At 41.3% G+C, this 19,505-nt stretch overlaps 2 protein-coding genes across 4 annotated transcripts in view; both read left to right on the top strand.

The window, feature by feature from the left end:
- Positions 1-19,505, top strand: part of LOC147102211 (double C2-like domain-containing protein beta) — a 397,434-nt gene that overhangs the window by 277,899 nt on the left and 100,030 nt on the right. For 2 of the 3 annotated variants that reach the window (XM_085964513.1, XM_085964515.1), the window contains 3 exons: positions 4,819-4,900; positions 8,389-8,485; positions 9,331-9,560. In XM_085964513.1, coding sequence (XP_085820639.1) covers positions 4,819-4,900; positions 8,389-8,485; positions 9,331-9,467 — 316 coding nt within the window. In that variant the 3' untranslated portion in view covers positions 9,468-9,560. Of the gene's footprint in view, positions 1-4,818; positions 4,901-8,388; positions 8,486-9,330; positions 17,361-19,505 lie in introns of those variants that run through there. The other variant, XM_085964514.1, reaches the window with a different exon arrangement.
- Positions 11,729-19,505, top strand: part of LOC147102212 (double C2-like domain-containing protein beta) — a 99,914-nt gene continuing 92,137 nt past the window's right edge. The window contains exons 1-3 of the mRNA XM_085965102.1: positions 11,729-11,762; positions 15,313-15,452; positions 16,590-16,604. Of these exons, the coding sequence (XP_085821228.1) occupies positions 11,729-11,762; positions 15,313-15,452; positions 16,590-16,604 (189 nt within the window). The remainder of the gene's footprint in view (positions 11,763-15,312; positions 15,453-16,589; positions 16,605-19,505) is intronic.

Raw genomic sequence — 19,505 nt, 5'->3', positions numbered from 1 at the left:
GGTAAGATCGAACTCGTCGCCACTGTAAAGTCTGTGGGTTATATGGTGAATTAATACACAGACTACAAGAGTAACTTTAACAGGACTTTACTATTCGAAGGTCAGGGCGAATCTGCCCAATAAATCCTTACACAGCACTTATATACCGGTGTGGTCACCACCGGTATTACAGTATACAGTAGCCAAGATAAAGTAGTGCAACCTTTAAAATAGTTCTCTTAAAGGTGGAACGTTACATACACTACAGTGTACAATTAGAGTGCGTAGACATGCTGATATATTATGCAAATTATGGCATGTATAATTATGGTATATATCACTAGTCCTGCCTTCTCCTCCAATCTACTCAATTACAGTAGCTTTTAAATTCTTTCTCAACAATTCAGTCATAGCTTCCTCCTATGGAATGAATTCCTTAATGTCTTGGGGCCCAGCACCGGTTGTACACTGTGCCTGTTCTACTTCCAGTGCAGCCAGAATTGTTTGTTACAATGCACTCCTGTTCTGATAGAGTAGACAGATAATGATAAATTCAGCATGGAATGTGACCGTTTTGTCTTTTAAAAATAAGAGTAGTGGGGATTAAGACAATTTCTGCTGCAGCACATTCTCTTTCCCATCGTGGTCTGTAAAATGTAATTGGTATATCCTTGCTAATGTTACTCTCGGCCAGCACTGTTTTTTGCATGTATCTTTCACTACTATTTTCTCTCGTGACCTCTACGTCCTTTGCTGCTACTTTATGGTAATGTTCATGCTCTATCTTTGTGTTCTTTTAAATCAAGATCCTTTTTCCAGACCTCCTGCTTTCTTTGCATATGGGCTGTCCTCCCCCACCAAAAATGTGCTCACATTATTCCATTACATAAGAACATAAGAAATAAGAGCAGGAATAGGCCACTTGGCCCCCTCAAGCCTGCTCTGCCATTCATTAAGATCATGGCTGATCTTGGGCTCAAAGCCACTTCCCCGCCCGCTCCCCATAACCCTTCACTCCCTTATCTTGCAAAAATCTGTCTATCTCCACCTTAAACGTGTTTAATGACCCAGCCTCCACGGCTCTCTGGGGCAGAGAATTCCACAGATTTATGACCCTCAGAGAAGAAATTCCTCCTCATCTCAGTTCTAAAAGGACGCGACCCTTTATTCTGAAACTATGCATTGTTAAATTGGCTCATTCCCTCTTGGTGTTCAGACATATCTCCCAACAATCGTGCACTCCTGTGCTGGATTATTGAATTTTGGCATTCACACTGTGAAGCATTGAAGGATCATTGTGATTGGCTGCAGATTTTTTGTTGTTGCCACTAACGAAATGGCATTCTCACCAAGCATGTTCCTGTAATTTCATTAGGATATGCTTTTCTCCTGTGTTTTTTTTCTCGTGGAAATGGGACTGTCAGGTCCACAGTGAAGTAACCGATAACCCACTTGCCGTTAATGTTGCCTCTCATTTTTGTTTTCGTGCGCAGTCCCTTTAACCGTTCAAATTTCCGCGCATTCTTCCATGTAAAAGCTGGTGAGCGTCCTGCGCGGGACTTCCTGCGGCTGCGCAGCTTAGCCAGAACGTTGCTTGCCATCACTTTTTTTTAGTGAATTCACAACTTTAAAATGTGGATTTGCAATATGCTGGGTGAGTGCCCCTTTGATAAGAAATCAGCTCAACCTGAATTATGCGGGCAGGGTCAGAACTGCCTGTGTTCTTTCTGATTGTCTGCAGTTCATGTAAGCCAGGGTGTGTTCTTCCCTTCAACACAATCCATGGATGTTTGATGTGTTTTAAACTGTACACTGTGCTGCTGTAGTGGCCCTGGCCAGATCCTTCCCACTTCTCTTGTTTTACCTTTCTGCTGGCCCCAATCAATCCCTGTCTTCTTGATAAGTGGTCCCATCACTTTCTGGCCTGCCGGCTCTGTATCTGCATCTGATCAGGAGGGAGCAAGTGAGAGACAAGGAAAATGGAAGCGGGTGGGGTGGGGGGATGAGAAGAGACGAGGAAGCTGGAAAGTGAGAGAGTGAGTGAACCAGAAACGAAGAGGAAAAAGAATGTGAGCCAGAAATGGGAGGAAGATAAAGACAGTGTGAATCAGAAATGTGAGGAACATATCCACATTCTAACAACGGGGACATCTAAAGACCAGCTGGTCCATCCTTTTTTGACGTGTAACTTCTGCACACCCACACCTCCATCCGCCTCCTCCCAACCAGGCAACCATGCAACCTCCTGGGAGAGCTGAAAAAAAACTTAAGCGAGTTTAGGGAAAAAAATCAAGGCAATTCCTCTTCGACGCCTGAAGGCAATCAAACAAGTTCCAGGAGATTACGGCGACTGTGTGATACATCCCCGAATGAGCCACTTATCTTCTATGTGCAGATGTGATAGCTAGTTTGAATGCTTGCAGCAAATCTGGACTCATTGTGCATGCTGGCAACTTGCTCCAGAATCAACAACTCTCTGTGACCCTCCTAGCATCTAACCTAGCTCTGTGCGCATGTAACTTATCCTCATGTCCCCGGTCCTCTCTAACACTATCTAATTTGAATACCTCCCCACTTGGATTGAGTCTAATCCTTTCATTATTTTAAATGCCACAATCAAATCTCTTTGAAGTCTACACTCTTCCAGAGTCAAAAGCCCCAGCTCTCTAAGCCTAGCATGGTAACTGAGGGCCCTTAAACTAGGGGTGCGATCTTGCCAGCCCTGGGGAGGCGGATTTGGAGGTGGGACTGCTGGGAAAATGGCAGAATCTGGGGGCGGGTTTCCATCCCGCCCCCAACCCGCCTCCGTGCCATCTTCCCAGGAGGCGGGTAGCCAACCCGCGCCATCTCCTGGAGGCGGGAAGGGGATTACAGCCACTGAACTGCCTGTTAACAGGTAGTTAACAGGCAGTTAAGATAATTATTCCCATTTTTCCATCAGAGGTGCGGGCTTCCCGACATCGGGAAACCCCGGCAGGGTCAACGAGGCGAGCAGTGGGTCTGCGGGAGTCGGAGGGGTGCAAAAGTGCGCTGTGAAGGTGCGTCATGGGTGCAAGTGTGGAGAGGTAAGTATGTGAGGTGAATGAAAAGTGATAGAAAAAGTTTCCTTACCTTTGCTTCTTCCTGCAGGCTTTAATCGTTGGGGATGCGGAGGCTCCAGCATTTCAATGGCAGAGATGACAGAATGACTGCTGCATTCTCCGATGCAACACCCATCTGATTTCTGCTCACAGAATAGGTTTGGTGAGCCTTGAGTACAAGAAATCACCAAACAGAGAATGTCAGTGTTTGACAGCTTCTCAAAGCTGTTTACCTGTCAAAAATTTTTGACAGATGAAACGTCATACGCTGACGTTCTCTGTAACCGGCTTCCTCTTACTTGGTCTGCTAAGCCCGCCCGCGGGCTTAACAAGGTCAATCAAGGGAAAATAGCGTGGGTTGGCCACAAGTTGATGGAGGCGAGACTAAAACCCGACACGCAGCAGTCCCGCCTCCAACGCACTCCCATTGGCAAAATCACCCCCTAGGTGTCAATCCAGTGGTTGTGCTGTAAATCTTTTCCAGGCCCACTATATCATCCACCATGCGAGGGCACCAAAACTGGGCACGTTATTATAAATATGGCTTGACCAAGGCCTTACACAGGGAATGAATAATGGGGGTGAAATTTGTTTTCGGCCAAAGTGCAAAACAGAGCTACCCAACTTTACTCCATTTCCGATTTTTTTTCCATTGAGTGCAATGCACTATAAAAGCCAGGTCCTTCCCCCACTCAGCTACCTTGAGTACGCAACTCTGCACAGTGAGTACAGGAAACTTTGGTTTATCCGGAGGTTGTATGTCCGGAATACTCGATCTAACGGCAAAAATCAGGAGCTGTTTTCTGTAAGTTTTTTTAGATCTCGTTCTTTTTTTTTTCCCCAGTCAGCCACTGCAAGGTCTGTAGCTATAGCAACAGCTTCAGCTACAGCCGACTCTTTAGAAGCTGTTGCTAAGCAACAGTGTTTGTTGTCAGATACGGAGATGAAAACCTTCGTATGCTTCAACATTAACTTTGTATGTCCGGCAGTTTTGATAGATCGGCAACACGCCGGTCCCGTCAGTGCCGGATATCACAAAGTTTCCTGTACATGCTTAGAGTGGCCCTTACCCAAGTGCATTTTGCTATAATTATCTATGTTCAAACATCAGCGCCCCCCCCCCACCGCCCCCTCATATCTCCTTACACCCACATGCATCTTTATATCATTCATGAACTTGCAGACTATTCCCCTAATGCCTTCATCTAGATCATTAATAAAGATAGTGAAGAGCAACAGTCCTAACACCGATGTGGATCTCCACTAGTGACCGGTCCCCATGCAGATCCACCACTATTAATAACTACTCTCTATCTACAAAAATGCAACCAGTTCCTTATCCAACCCCCACAATCTGCCCACCAGTCCCAAAACGATAATTGAAAATCAAGATGCACAATATCGACTGGGCTTCTACCAACTTAGCAACTCAAATATTTAACCAGGTTGGCGACACAAGACCTTCTTTTCCAGGAGCCACGTTGAGAGACTGTGTGTGAAGCAGAAGGGAGGGTGAAAATAGAATGTAAACTGGAAGGATGGGAGAAATTAAATGTCAACCAAAAAGAGGGAGACAGACAGAGAATGTGAACTAGAAAAGGGCGAATGACCAGTTAATCTGTTTTTGGTGGTAACAGTTGAGGAATGAATGTTGGCCAGGACACTGGTTGAATTTTCCTGCTCTTCATTGAAGAAGTATCATGGGACTTGACAACACTGCACCTACCACTTAATTTTTTTTTAAATGTGTTTCTTCCAGATATTTGAAGCCAGATGCAGACAAGAAATCAAAGCATAAGACAGCTGTCAAAAAGAAAACCCTTAATCCAGAATTTAATGAGGTATTACAGCTTCTATTAAATACATAGAGTTAATGGTATGTTTAGCTTAAAAAAAACAACTCCCAGAAAACTGCACCAAGAGTGACAAAGCAGTGTCATAATGCATTGGAGCACAGTTATGCTGCACCACCGAGTGCAATGTTTGATGTCGCATTCTTCCCCATGAGCTGCCCGTTGGGGGCAGCTAAGCACTAAGTTGGGTAACACATTTTTCTGACAGAAAAATATTGAAGGAAAAAGGGTAACTCAACCCTCCTCATTTTCAAGCAACTCCTAGCAGCTGGACAGAGGCCTGCGAGCAGTTTGTCTACCTATTCTCTTTGGGGAAAGTTCGCGTACAGAAACATTGGGAGTGGGGGGGGGACTTAATTTCTGCTCCTATCCAATAGGCAGGATTTTCATTGGGCCGTGGAGGCGGGATTGGAGGCGTGTGGGGGGTTAAAATCTCGAAATCGCGGGGGGGTGGTGGGGGCACAAACCCATCCCGCCCCCAACCTACCTCCATGCCAGTTTCAAAAGAGGAGGATACCCGACCTGTGCTGGGACCCGCCTCCCCGAGGCGGGAAGGGGATTAGTGCCAATTAACTGCCTGTTAACAGGTAGTTAACAGGCAGTTTTTAGCCTAATCCCTATTTTTAATGCTGAAGTGTGGGACTCCCGACGGCTCCAAACCACGCCAAGTTAGCGAGGTGGACTGTCGGGCTGAAGGGCTTGGAGGGTTCGAGATGTCCGGTGTTCAGGTGAGTGATGGGTGCATGAGTGCAAAGGTAAGGGTGTTTGGTGTGTGTAAAGTGTTTAAAGAAGTTTTACTTACCTTTACTTACCTTTACAGCCTTCCTTCCTTCAGGTCTCGGGAGTCCCTCATCTCACCGGCACAGAAAGCAGAATGGCCGCGAGCTGTCAAAAGTTGCAGCATTCAGTTTTCTGTTCTGGAGAGATCTCTAAATCAGCCTGAGAGGAAGGAATTAACTTAGTGTAGAGATTGTCAGTGTTTGACAGCTTCAAAGAGCTGTAAACGCTGATATTTCATCTGTCAAAAGCTCTTGACAGATGAAATGTCAATCTGTGACGTCACCTGTTGCTGGGTGGCCCTTAATTGGCCTGCTGAGCCCACTGGGCTCAACAAGGTTAATCAAGTGAAAATCGAGTGGGGGTTGGCCACAACTCGATGGAGGCGGGACTACAACCCCAAAAGTTGAAGTCTCGCCTCCTACACACCTCCAGAATGAAAATTCAGCCCAATGACTCTTCTGGGAAGTGCAAGTGTGGAAATCTGGTGAGGTCTGGCTTGGTTGTGATGGTTCCATGCTTGGAACAGCATAACAGCACACACTGTCAAGGGATGTCTCTGAAGAATGACCACTTGGGCGAGGTAGGGAAGGACTGCTGGCCCCTGTCGAACAGTACGCCTGTACAAGTCACAACATTCAAGGAGGGGAGGGAGAAAAATGGACCAAAACACAATAAAATACAATTTGAGAAGAAGCAAACAAGATTGTATGGTCCAATTATGTAAACATTTCCTTGTGCTCTTTGAGTATTTTTCCCCACAAACCTTACAGATTTCTTTTGGTTGTGGTAGCACTGTCGGATGCAGAGTAAACCTCCCTCTGTCACAACAATGGGGGCAATTTTTGTCTTCGTAGTGCCCCAAATTGGGCCATAGAAGTTGGGAAATCCAGTGGAGATCAGTTCTAATGGATTCCCACTGTTTTCGGACCCCACTCCATCTTCTAGTCAGCTCTGGGGAAGATGGCAGGTGGGAGCTTCATCAGCCTATGTAAAAGAGGCAGAGAAGGGCACCTGGCTATTTTCCAGCCTGTTGGACTGCATTCTTGTTCTTTTTCATGTTGTTGCTTTAAACGTCAGATTACACACACACCCAGTTGTAGTAATGCAGGATCAGGTCTTTGTTAAAACCTCATACCATGAGTATGAGAGCTCAGGTCTTTTCATACTAAACAAATCAGTATGAGTGCTGCTGAGAGACACACTTTCCATGATTTCAGTGTGCGCTAGCTGTTTTTGAGACACACACAATCCAATTCCAATGTGTGCTACTAAATAGAGTTCCCTTACATTTCTTATACTAAATTTCCCCTTTGATCACTACCTTCCATGCATCTTATCAATAAATCATGGTACATACAAACGCCACCATAACAACACAAACTAAAAATCCAGGCTCTCAACTCTTCTAATTGCTGCAATAAAACCTTCCCCTCCCTAAACAGAGTTATCAAGTTGACGCATTCAAATATGGTTGAATTAATCCTACTATTATCTTTTCCCCTGAAGACATCCTTTCCCCAAAATCCTCTTGCAACCCAGGCTCAGCAGAAAGCTGTTTTAACTTTTAACCCAGCATGTGCTGATCTCAGACTGTGCAGAAAGAATAGCGAGGTATTCGGGTAATATGGACTTTCGCTCCCACACAGCCCACCCGTGAAAACCTGGTGCAAAAGAGGCCTCAGGTGGACCTGTAGGCAGGAGGGTCTTTAAAAGGCCCACAGACTTTCAAAGTAAGTGAATAAGGATTTTCAAATGCCCTTCTTGTATTTATTTTCCAAATGACTAAATAATTTTTGTCACAGGTGACATATGAAATTTTACAGTTAGCAATCTGTGATTCCTTTCATCCCTTGATAGATGTGTTTATGAATAGCACTGTGACCACTACCATCAGAGAATGCACAAGGGCTAGGATGATACTATTTCTTAACAAGGTGGAAGTTAGATTTTAATTACCGTAATGGAGCATTAGCTGGTGAAGTTCCAGAACTGTTTGTGAGGATAATTTGAAGTAGTGCCTCTTGATTCCTACTGCAGTTTAGAAGAACTCAGATACTCCAAATTGAGATATAGATAATAAATATGCATCAATTTGGCATAATTTAATTGTTATGTAGAAAAGGATAAGTATGTTGTATCTGTTAATTAGGGTTGCACTGTTGGAGGCCGTAGAGTCCATTGCATAACGTACTCTTTAAGTGTAAGTTCTCATGATTGATTTCCCTCTATGAGTACTTAAGTGTATATTAATTATAGTTAGCAAACTGCAGATAAAAGGATCCAGTATTAATTCACAGACGTGATTAGGTAGTTTGAATATTTCCATCTTGCAACAAATCAATGAGGAAAATATGCTGAACATCAGTTTTGTATTTTAAAGAAGCTTAAACTAGAGGGTTATTAAATATTCACTAGCCTTGCAATCAAGTCGACAGAAGACTCGGGGTTAGATTTTCAAATTCACCACTTGGGCAATATCTGGCAACGGGGATCTCCCGCCCTTCATAGCACCCGCCCGATTTTCAGTCCATTGATCCCATTTGAATGAAAATCGGCGGGTTCTATAAAGGATAGGTGATCTGCCCCACCTGATTATCACCCAGATGGTCACGATGAGAATATACCCCTAAATTTCAATCAGGATAAATTACCACAAGATTAGAAACTCCTATTTTTTTGATTTTTTTTTAATACAGGAATTTTGCTACGAAATCAAGCAAGCTGATTTGGCTAAAAAAACTCTGGAAATAACGGTTTGGGATTATGATATTGGAAAATCAAATGACTTCATTGGTAAGTGAATTTGACTTTTAAAAAATTTTACAAGTTATTAAAATACTAACATGTTGGGTTGAAGACACATGTTTAATTAAAGTTTCAGCGAGACAATTCTCCATTCAACTCATCTAATTTAGTTTTCTAATCATCATTCTCCCTTAAAGGTTTTTACTGCAGACAGACAGTTAATATTTTAGACATTTGTTTTGCTACCTTTCTTTCTAGTTTCTTCCTTCCTTCCCCTGTAACACTGTGCAGGAGCATCAGGATTCGCATACACACTGTCCTGCAAAGTTGAATGTCGTATTTGTGTGTCTGGTGTTGTTTGTACATTGATTTGAATCCTTGTAATACTTGCTTTGTGTACTGGTAGCTTGTAGATTTTCTGCTGGGTAACAATATAGATTTCTACAATTTGTCTCCTTAGTTAACAGTGACTGCTTCCAATAGTTATTGGTGATTTCCCTATAATAGGCAGGTGGCTCACCAGAGGTACTAGACAATGCTGATGAAACCTATGCAAGAAATGTTAGAATTAAATGTTCTGAAATATTGAAGCACAATATTAATTATATAATCTGAAAAATGTCTTTTGGTGATTGAACCTTTGTGAACTGCAGGGTCATTTTATATCCATATCTTAAATGGAGAATGGAATCATTTAATTTTAGTTTATTCTAAGAATATAATGATGTGGTTTATGAATCCTGTATATTTTTCTATTTCTACCTTCTCTGATCACTAGATATTCAATTAGTCTATTTTCCTTGTATGGCAAAAAGAAAGGTGCATCATTTTAAAGCTGTTAGTCTTCCAGTACACAGAAAATGGATAACAACCCTTACAAATGTTGTGTTTAGGTGGGGTGACGCTTGGAATTAATGCAAAAGGTGAACGTTTAAAGCACTGGTTTGACTGTCTGAAGAGCAAGGACAAGAAAATTGAGCGCTGGCACACATTGACCAATGAACTCCCAGGATCTATTCTCAGTGATTGATGCCAGGTGTCCATTGAGAATCTTGCTCTGCAACTCCGCGCAGGACAAGTGAGGTTCTCTTCGAGAGCAGATATAAACAACTGTCGCAGAAAGGTTGGGCCTTTTGCACTTTTCGTTTCAGAAACAACTCTCTCTAGGCCTCTTCACAGATACCTAACTTTGCCTGGTAATCTTGTGGCTTACATATTGGCTTATGTACATGTTTACATGCATTTGTGTATCTGAGCACTTGGGATAAATATCAGAGGTGTACCTTTGGATGACTTTTTATAATTGGTGTAACACCAGGAATTATCCACTTTTGATGATTGATACTTTTAGTGACCCAGGCCAAGCAAATTATTTACTGTTTTTTGGGGTGTTTAATTTTTATTACTACAAAAGTGAAAACGTCTGGAGTACTTAAATATAGCTATCCTCTCTATTGCAGACAGGTGACCCAATTCTAAAAGAAGTTGCACAAAGGAATGGATCCTGTCTTGCGTTTAGTATTATTTTGGAATACAGTACTGGAGAATGATGGCCATAATGGTGGCCAATTTTCCATAGGTTATATTACTTTATTGAAAGCAAATCTATTTTAGGTGAAGTTTGTCAATATTCCAAAAAAAACAATTGACAAGTTTAAAATGAAGCTGAAGATGGCACACACAAAATAAATGTAGCATGGTTCTCATTTTAATTGTCGTCTTTTCGTCACTAGAATTTGAAGATACCGCTCTTCTGTATTGGAGCCCCAGGTTTAAATCGAGCGCTGGGGTAAATAATTCCGTATTGTTCCTTAATTCAGTATTTCACTATTAATGGGTCATTAATGAATCTTACTTCCAGTGGAAATAAACAACACAAGACAGCTCTCAATTAACAGCTGTAGTAGTGGAAGTCCTGAGTTGAATATATGGAGACGAGAAATGTCAGTGGTAGCAAAGTAGTTAATAGCTCACCATCTGAAAAACAATAGGAGTTCATAGTTGCAGGGCTATGGATGAGTGGGACTAATTAAATAGCTCTTTTCAAAGAGCCAGCACAGGCATGATAGGCCAAATAGCCGCCTTCTGTGCAGTACAATTCTATGATTTTGGCTCACAAAGGCCGAGATTTTGTCATTGGATGCGGCTTGGGAGCGGGTCAGGTGGTTTCCAGGTTCCAGTCCTGCCCCCAACTGCATCCGGCCTGTGGTCGTGATTTTACATTGATTGACCTTGTTAAGCCCACCAATTAAGAGGAAGCCGGTCAGATGACGTCATTTGATGACGCGTCATCTGCCAGTTTTCTTAAAGGGACCACGCACAATTTTTTTTTGACCGCTCATTTCTCCGTGTTTGACAGCATTGAGGTGCTGCAAACACTAACAAGCGGCAAAATTGAAAAAGAGCCTGTCAACTACTATCAAGTACCTGTTAACAGGCAGGTAAGTGGCTTTAATCCTCTTCCCGCCGCTAGGTGTCGGGTCCATGCGCAAATCGGGACCCGACACTTGGGAAAATTGTTTGGAGGCGGATTGATGGCGGGATTGGAACCCACCGTCAATCAAAACGATTTTAACCCTTGACCCACCTCCAAACCCGCCCCCTCAATGCCGATAAAATCGCGGCCAAAGTCTTTATGATTTTATCTATTTAACCTCCTCTTCTCCAGTTCATGGCTAAGAAAGTATTCTGCCCTTGTACTCCTCCCCTAGATCATGTCTGTAGGGCTGGAAGTTGTTGCTTTAAGTTTGAAGTGTAGGCTGCATGTTTGGCTCAATGCTTCCTTGTATTGGCACTGATCTGTGCTATTCCTGAGCCACAAGCACCTCGTCCAAGCCTGGTGCAAAAACAAAGAACATTTCCATCAATCAGTGCTCTCAAACTTTGTTTTATTCAGCAGCAAGAGAAATGTAATTTTACCAGTCCTCATGCCATTACTAAAGACTTGCACAAGCACTACTGCTAAACAGTTCCAACAGTACATGCCACTTCGAAAACTGGGCTGACCAACAGCTTCCAAAAAGCTGACACAACCTCACAAAAGCTGACAGGCCAAAAAAAAACCTCATAAATAAAGAAATAACACATATTTATAAAGCACTTTTCACATACCCAGGCCATCTCATAGCGCTTTGCAGCCAATAAATTACTTTTGAATTGCAACCACTGTTGTTGTGTAGGCACAAGAATTATTTTCTAATAGAACCTGGGCACACTTCCAGAAAATCTTGATTTTTTTGATACTTTATTTGATGCATTTCTGCTACTTTGACCCCTTGCTCCAAGCCAAAAATGAATTCTCCTGAAAGGATCACCGATATTTTAAGTAAGAAAATAAAAGTCATTGCAGGGACTTTAATCCAACTTTACAGGAAGCAGTAAATCTAACCCCAGATCCATCGTATTCATGTGCGAACTGAAACATTTTATAACATGCACCGTCAATAATCCCAAACATTCTACATTCGCAAGATAAACCTGGCTCACTATCACATCTATCGGTGTCCCTGACCCCATGGCAGCTCAGTAGCAGGTGCAGGATTACATTACTGTAACTGTGATTTAATTATTTGAAATAAACAACTTTCATTTTTAATAGCTGCAGAAGGGATGAGTATGAGTTGGTGTCATTGAAAACAAAATCTTGGAACCGAGTTCTGATGACCAGTCATGCCCAAACATGAACCTGCCTTTTCCACTTTTAGATGCTGATCAAACTGCTGTGTGTTTCAAACAATTTCTAATATACGCATACAGAAGCTCCTATTCCCAAAGAAAGCTACGTGAATGACTGAATAACCATAATGTCCCTTGGATGCAGCCCCCTCACCATAGGTCATGCATTTAGTGGCATTTAATGGAAGAGGACATGCCAGGGCGAACAACAGCTGGCATAATCTGATTGGCTAATCCTAACAAGATTCCACCAATGCTATCTGGAGACTCTGACATACCTACTTGGGAAAGACTGTGAACTGTGGGTAGATTTTCAACTTGCCGCCCAGGCATAAAACTGATGCATCAGCCAGTCATTCTAGAAATGCAAATAAAAAATTGCGTGGTTTCTGTGATGGGCGGACAATACACGGTGCTAGTTTTACGCCTGGGCAACACGATGACAATCTACCCCTTGTCTTTGTAGGATCTGCGTGGTCAGAGAACCAGATGCAGAGCTGTGTCATCTATTGAAAGAACACGTGCAGCTACCATGCAGCATAGGGTTGAAACTTTTCTCCACCTTCTTGCAGACAGGCTCCAGTAGTGACCTACTGGGATGATTTCACGGAGTGGCATTGAGGACCACTGTCCTTTGCAGCCACCTCATGTGGCACCACCTCCACTTTAGCAGCCATCAAACAAGGGTTGGATGCTGACCTGCTCCATATTTGGCTACAGTCTCACACTGCACCTTTGGTTTCATATCCCTTCACTTTTGCTTGAAAATTCTTAATCCCTTGGCCCTTCAGCCTTGGAAAACGCTTCTAATGGGTGAAGGTGCCATTCAGAAATTTATGTCACCTTTAATTGACCTCATCCCTTTGCAATTTCTCATTCCCACCATTAGTGGCTCCCTGCACCCATCAAAGTTTGCAATATATAATTATGCAAATCAATGTACCCAAGAGAATTCATTGCTGTTAGCACTTCACTACTTTTGATCATAAATGGTTAGTATGTGATTTGCACCAGTTGTTAACAATTTAGAACTGGCTTACATCAGTACATGAAAATCAGCCCCACTTCCTCTATAATGGGTAAAAATTGAAGCTGGAGTGCATATAAAAAAACATTAAAATTACTGGCAATCGAATATCATCTCAGGAAAAAGAAAGAAAATGCATCACACCTTAAAAAAAGACTCTTAACATTGTTGGTTCAGCCCCAAACAAAAGATTCCACCTGAAGGTTTAAAACATTATTAGAAGAGGCAAAACAATTGACAGCAGGTAATCATATCCTCGGCTGCAGCTGTTATCTCAAGGGTCTGAAGTTTCTGCGCTGATCCCCATTAGTGAAAGGGCGGGGAGGGAGCGGGAGAAAGAATATGCTCGATTGATCTTTCAAAGGGGATATTGCAATTGGTACACTTAAAGGATTAAGTTTTAAATCAATCCAGTAGTCTCTGCAAGTGCAGGCTAATAAATAAAGTACACACACTCTAGTAAACCTGTCTTTACAATGGTTTGTAGAATGGCAATGAACCAATTTCACTTTAATCATTTATTGCTTTCTTCCTTATGAACTACTGGTACCAAAAATATTTTATCCTTTCTGATGTGATAATACACTGCATTAAAGCTAAAAATAATTCACGGTATTGACCAATTAATGGTCCACATCTGTGCCTCTTTCATTCACTTAAATAAAACACACTAAATCTCACCTGCAGGTTCTTGGGTCCTGGCTCTTTTGTGATGGTAATTGAACATGAAATTGCAGCAATTTGTCCAACTCTAAGATTGGAATACTAGGGCAATATTAAATTATTTGTCAGAAAGAATGGTAATCACTTGCATTGACTTTAATTTCAGGAGATTTCTGTTGAGTGCATTGTGTTTGTTCAGCACTAATAATTGTTGCATTTCTTGTAATTAAAAATGTATGGCTATTTAATTAAAGTGCTATGATACATACTGCTCGGTATTTGAAGCTGACTAAATGTATACAAGATAAAACATTATAGAATGTGAAATTTTTGGGGCCTCATTTAAAAATCACATCAACAAAACCTTAAGTGTCAAAAATGACATTTAAATATTTGGACTTTTTTAAAACTATCTATGTGTGCAATTAATAATAACAAAACCATGTTGAATGTGCAGAACTCAGTTTGAAAATGAATTCTTGTATGCTTTATAAGAATCTGAATTTTGTATGGATTTCAATTAACGTGCATGAAGCTTGTTTGGCTGCTATTATTGTACTAACTTGCAAAGCAACAAACATTCCAGTTTGAAAATATTTTGTGGGTTATTAAGGCCAATAACATGTTGAGTAATGCTAGCAACATTACACTCTGCATGAAGTGTTAACTTCCTTATGCCTTTAAAATGTTTGGCAGTTAATCATATATTTTCTGTAAACAAGCCTTGCACTACAGGTTATTGTTCTATAAAACACATTATCTACTGTGTTCTTTCCATAGTTGATGATCACCCAACCTTCCTTAAAGAGGAAGAGATATCTGTTATGCCAAAGGTTCATTTTAACTCTCTCTACTTTCTGTGACACAGAGTCCTTGGTACAGCTTTTCAGTTTAACCTTGTGTGGAACAGGTGACCATGTAATGCAACAACAACAAAACCTTGTATTTACCCTCTATTGCCCCACGATGGATGCATTACACCTTTTTAAAAAACATCTTAAAATACACATCATTCCTGAATGTTAATTTAACAAAGAATACAACTATACTTTCTATTTGCTTTCCATGTTGGTCATAACTGAGTAGGATTATAAGATAACAGCACTTTGAACAGAGTTCATTGTACTCTGTTTCCCCATGTTACAAGCACAAATCCTGGTGAATGTAGTCCAGAGTGTAAAGGCCAACTGGTATTATTGTCAGTACAGGATAGCTTTATATCAGATTATCTAAATTGTATCAAAAATCAAGGGTTGATCTAAATTAAATAAATATTTTCAGAATTGCGTAATGGACATTGTTTTCATATCAGAAAAAAACACAATAAATAGACCAAAGAGGGGAACAGAAGGCTTTGTCTTGGTTTTTAGTTAAGTTCAGCTTTTAAAAATGTCTTGGTTAATTTTTAACTTCTATCCCACCTCTGAAGTCTTTTTCCTTTGAATTGCTAAGGCTACATATATAAAATACACTTTTTTAACTACATATAACCTAATTGATATTATTGTAGAATTAACAGACATCATTTCAGTTCAGACTTTCACATACATACACTGTGAAATTGTAAATTTTTACTGCATGGTGGTGGTTGTTCGAGAATACGTTTGTAGTTTGGACTTCGTGCCAAGGCTGTACATAAACCAGGATCAAGTCTGTTTATGGATTGAGGCCGTTTGGTTGGTTTTGGTCCCTGGAGTTTGGTTGAATAGGGGAGAGAGAAAACAGCAACGGGCTCTCTCGATCAGTGCTGGCTTGGCTTGAGGCAGGATGCCGCTCTCAACGTCTTTCCCTTTCTTGCGTTGGTCTGCGTTCCTACGTGAGAGTTAGTGCTCACATGGGCCAGCAGGAAAGCCTCCCAGACCATTAATTCTAAACCGAGATGGGACGTCACTCATTCAGATTGGCACCTGCCCCCCAAAGATGTTTATCCACATTTGGTTGTGGAAAGAGGTGCACGGTGCCACAGAGGGGTGGAGGCGGGGCACTCTTTTACAAGTAGCAGTGTGAGAGTTGCGCTTAGCTGCATGAGGGGGTAGTGAGGGGAGGAGGTTCACTCTCCAGTGAGTGGACATATCACTCTTCTTTGTGGCTCTTTGTACAGTTAGCCAGAATGGTTGGCTATGGGAGTATGACCGGAATATGCACTACAGTGCACCCCTCCAGCAGCCTGTCTACAGAAGGGGTTGAAAATTGTGGCGTTTATGTGGGATTCAGTACATCCATTATCTTGAGTTGGCTCCTATACTCTTTGCTGTATGCAGGAGTTGAGAGGGTTTGTCTGTACCTCTCCTGTCCCTGGCTCTATTATCTGGTTTTCTCAGTTTTATTTGCCTCCCCGAGGAATTAGCAGTATTAGCAATTGGGAGAGTGGTGCATGAAGTATCAGCTAAAGGATAGAGTGAGCTTGATGGCCCTTTTCCACCTCTCTTCATATGTTACCAGGCCCTTTTCAGGTCGAAAGAATATACTACAGCTTTTTGTTCTTTGCAGCATTCTTACTGATAGTTGATCAAAACCACATCAAACTATTTAAAAAAGGCTGAAGGATTTTTCAAAAACTCACTAAGGCCCAACAAAGACTTCTGTATCTTACGATCCAGTTTAACTTGAGAAGTTAAGATAACCTTACCAGGATTTGACTATCACTTAAGTGCTGATATACCAGTACATAGCAAAAAGCATATGGTCAAACGATGGTCCTGTGTTCCATTCATGGTAAAATCTCTGACGAGAAATCATTGACAATATGAATAATTTATTTCATTTTCCTGTTTTTTCTCTTTCTAGTTTTTTCATGTTACTGTACGTAATGCATGCAGGTAAATATTGTGAATCATCTTTACATTGGGTGTTTGATACTATTCAACTTTTATTACAATGTGGAGAATGCAGCATCAACTTTGAAAGTATCTTTTATTGCTCCTCACAATAATTGACTTTTGTATCTTAACATACCTATAAAAATTTAAACTGTGATATTTGAACTTGAATTATTGTCTTGTGATTTTTCCTTGTGGTGTTGGTGTCATTTCTAACGATGAAAGCGTAAAATGTAATCGGCAATTGGCATCAAGTGAAACACTCACTTCATGGCAGAACTGGCTGTGTCTGTGGAAGAAATATTTTAAGTGCTAGGGAGTGTGGCCATCTTGTTTTTTAATTTTCAACTTTGCTAGGATTTCAGAAGAATGGTATATTTTAGCATGTAATCTATTTCATTTTACTTACTGGTCTTGTGTGAATATTTTCTCAATTAAATGCAAAAAAAGTCGAAGCAGTCATGTTAATCTGTGACTTTTTTTAAAATTTATGCATCTACAGAGTTGTACCTGGTTAATTAAATGGGTTTTGGAGCTTTGTTTTACAGATTACTTTCATAGCATTCTGTGGGTCGATATGCTGCATCTATTTTCCATAATTCTTATAATCTTTTTAGTAATTCATAGATAATTTCAGAATGTCAGTTATTACCCGTAAGAAAACACTAGCTTATTTTAAAATAGTATTTTTCACAGTATTGTAATGTAATCTAATTTGATAAATGATTGCAATATTTCATTACTGCAGTTTTAATCTTATTTTGTTCTCCATGACCAACACTTTATCTTAAGTTGATACCAATGTGGCTCAGATTGCTGTCCTGCATATTACCCTCACCATCTTTTAGATACTAAATGGGTAGTTGGATAATTTAAGTGACAGCGATGTTCTCCAGATGGAAAAGATCTCTGAGGTGCTTGACATATTCTCACCATTAAAATGAATTTACTCAGCTTTGTTCACCACTTCCAATACACTGTGGCATTTTTTCCGTAAAGTATAATTTTGTAGAAAGGATAAGAGTCAGCCCGGCAATGATGTGTATTAAGTTAAATGGAGTCATCAGGTGATCAGAGATGTGATTGCTATAAAAACACCATGTGCCTGGAGAGCGGAGATGGCATTTTGGACTTAAGCTTGAGAGGTGTTGCAGATGCTGTTCAAGTAGATGGCAAAAGATTATATGGAATCAAAACTGGGTTGGAAGTAGAAGGTTTAAAGCTCCAGAATCATTTGAGACTGAAAGGAAATGTCACGGAAGCATGGAGAAATGGAAACAGGACTTGGAAGTGTATGCAACAGCAAAGGGCCTGGGGGGGGCGGGGGGGGAAACATTCATTCCAGTACTTTACTGTAGGCAATAGGTCAGGAAGTGTTTGATGTGTATAATACACTCATGTACGATGACGGAGAGGAGAAATGGAAAACAAAGATGTTAAATAGACAAGTTTGAAAAATGTCACATCTCCGATCAATATTATGTATGAAAGACATGCATTTAATACCAAGTTTCACGTTCATTAATCAATATATAACTTTGCAAGAAAAAAGGCCATGGCTTTATGAGTGCCGATCCCTCATAAGCCAGCCTCATTTGAAAATAGAATTGTAGTTGATCAAACAGAGGCAGAATATGAAAGAGAAAAGAATGCACACCCACAGAAAGCAGCTGATATTTGCAGAGCAGCAGACACCTGGGAGTGGAGCAGATGTCACGTCATCCATGGAAGGAAAACAACAATCAAGCTGGTCAATATAGAAAGAAATAAAGACTTGCATTTATATAGAACCTTTGCACAGAAACTTTCTCGACCACCAGACGTCCCAAAGCACTTTACAACCAATGAAGTACTTTTTGAAGTGTTGTCACTGTTGTAATGTGGGAAATGCGGAAGCCAATTTGCGTTCAGCAAGCTCCCACAAACAGCAATGTGATAATGACCAGATAATCTGTGTTAGTGATGTTGATTGAGGGATAAATATTGGCCAGGACACCAGGGATAACTCCCCTGCTCTTCTTCGAAATAGTTAGATCCGTGGTTCAGTGGATAAATAATTACACGGATGCTGTACATAAACAAATAACAGGTCTTTACTGGAGGAGGGTAATCTCTAGACTGGGGTACAGAGGCATGCGCACAGCTTATATACCGGTGTGGTCACTGCCGGTACTACAGTATACAGGAGCTGTAAAAAGTAGTTCTGACTTAAAGCACATACACTACAATTCCTCCCTTTTTAGATTAATAATACCCCCTTAATATTCAAATAACAATTACATTTTTACATGTACATTCAATAACAAAAGTCCATTTATAGATTCAGTCTTTGGGGCGGCTTCCTGACCCTTTCGGGATAGCGCCTTTCCGGAGGTTCTTGTTCTTGGTGCAGAGGCGATTGTGACCCCCTTTCATCGAGTAGTTCATCGGGTTCCACTGCTACTGGGTCTGAAGTAGATACTACCGGTATGTCGGGTTCATCCCCAGGTACTCGAGACATGGGGTTGATGCATTCCTGTGATGCTAAGATCTGATCGACGTGGCGTCTCACAATGTTCTCCCCGACATCCACTGTGTACATTAATGGCCCCTGCCTTGTACATATCATTCCGGGTTGCCACTTCTCTGTTCGATAGTCCCGGGCCAAGACTGGTTGCCCTACATTGAAGCTCCTTGTCGGCTTCTCGTTGATGTGCTGGAATTGTTTGTCCTCAACATTTCTTCGCACATTTGGTCTGAGTAAGTCCAGACAAGATCTCAACCTTCGGTTAAAGAACATCATGGCCGGGGTCTGGTTGGTAACTGCATGTGTCGCGTTTTGGTAGGCTAATAAGAAATTGTCCATCTTATGCTGTAGTGGAATTTCCTCGTCGCACATGGCCTT

This window comes from Somniosus microcephalus, chromosome 22, assembly GCF_052327205.1.
Source record: "Somniosus microcephalus isolate GS21.2 chromosome 22, FLI_Smic_1.0, whole genome shotgun sequence".
NCBI classification, from domain to species: domain Eukaryota; kingdom Metazoa; phylum Chordata; class Chondrichthyes; order Squaliformes; family Somniosidae; genus Somniosus; species Somniosus microcephalus.
Note: the sequence above shows the minus strand (reverse complement) of the source record. Positions and strands in the feature narration are given on the sequence as shown.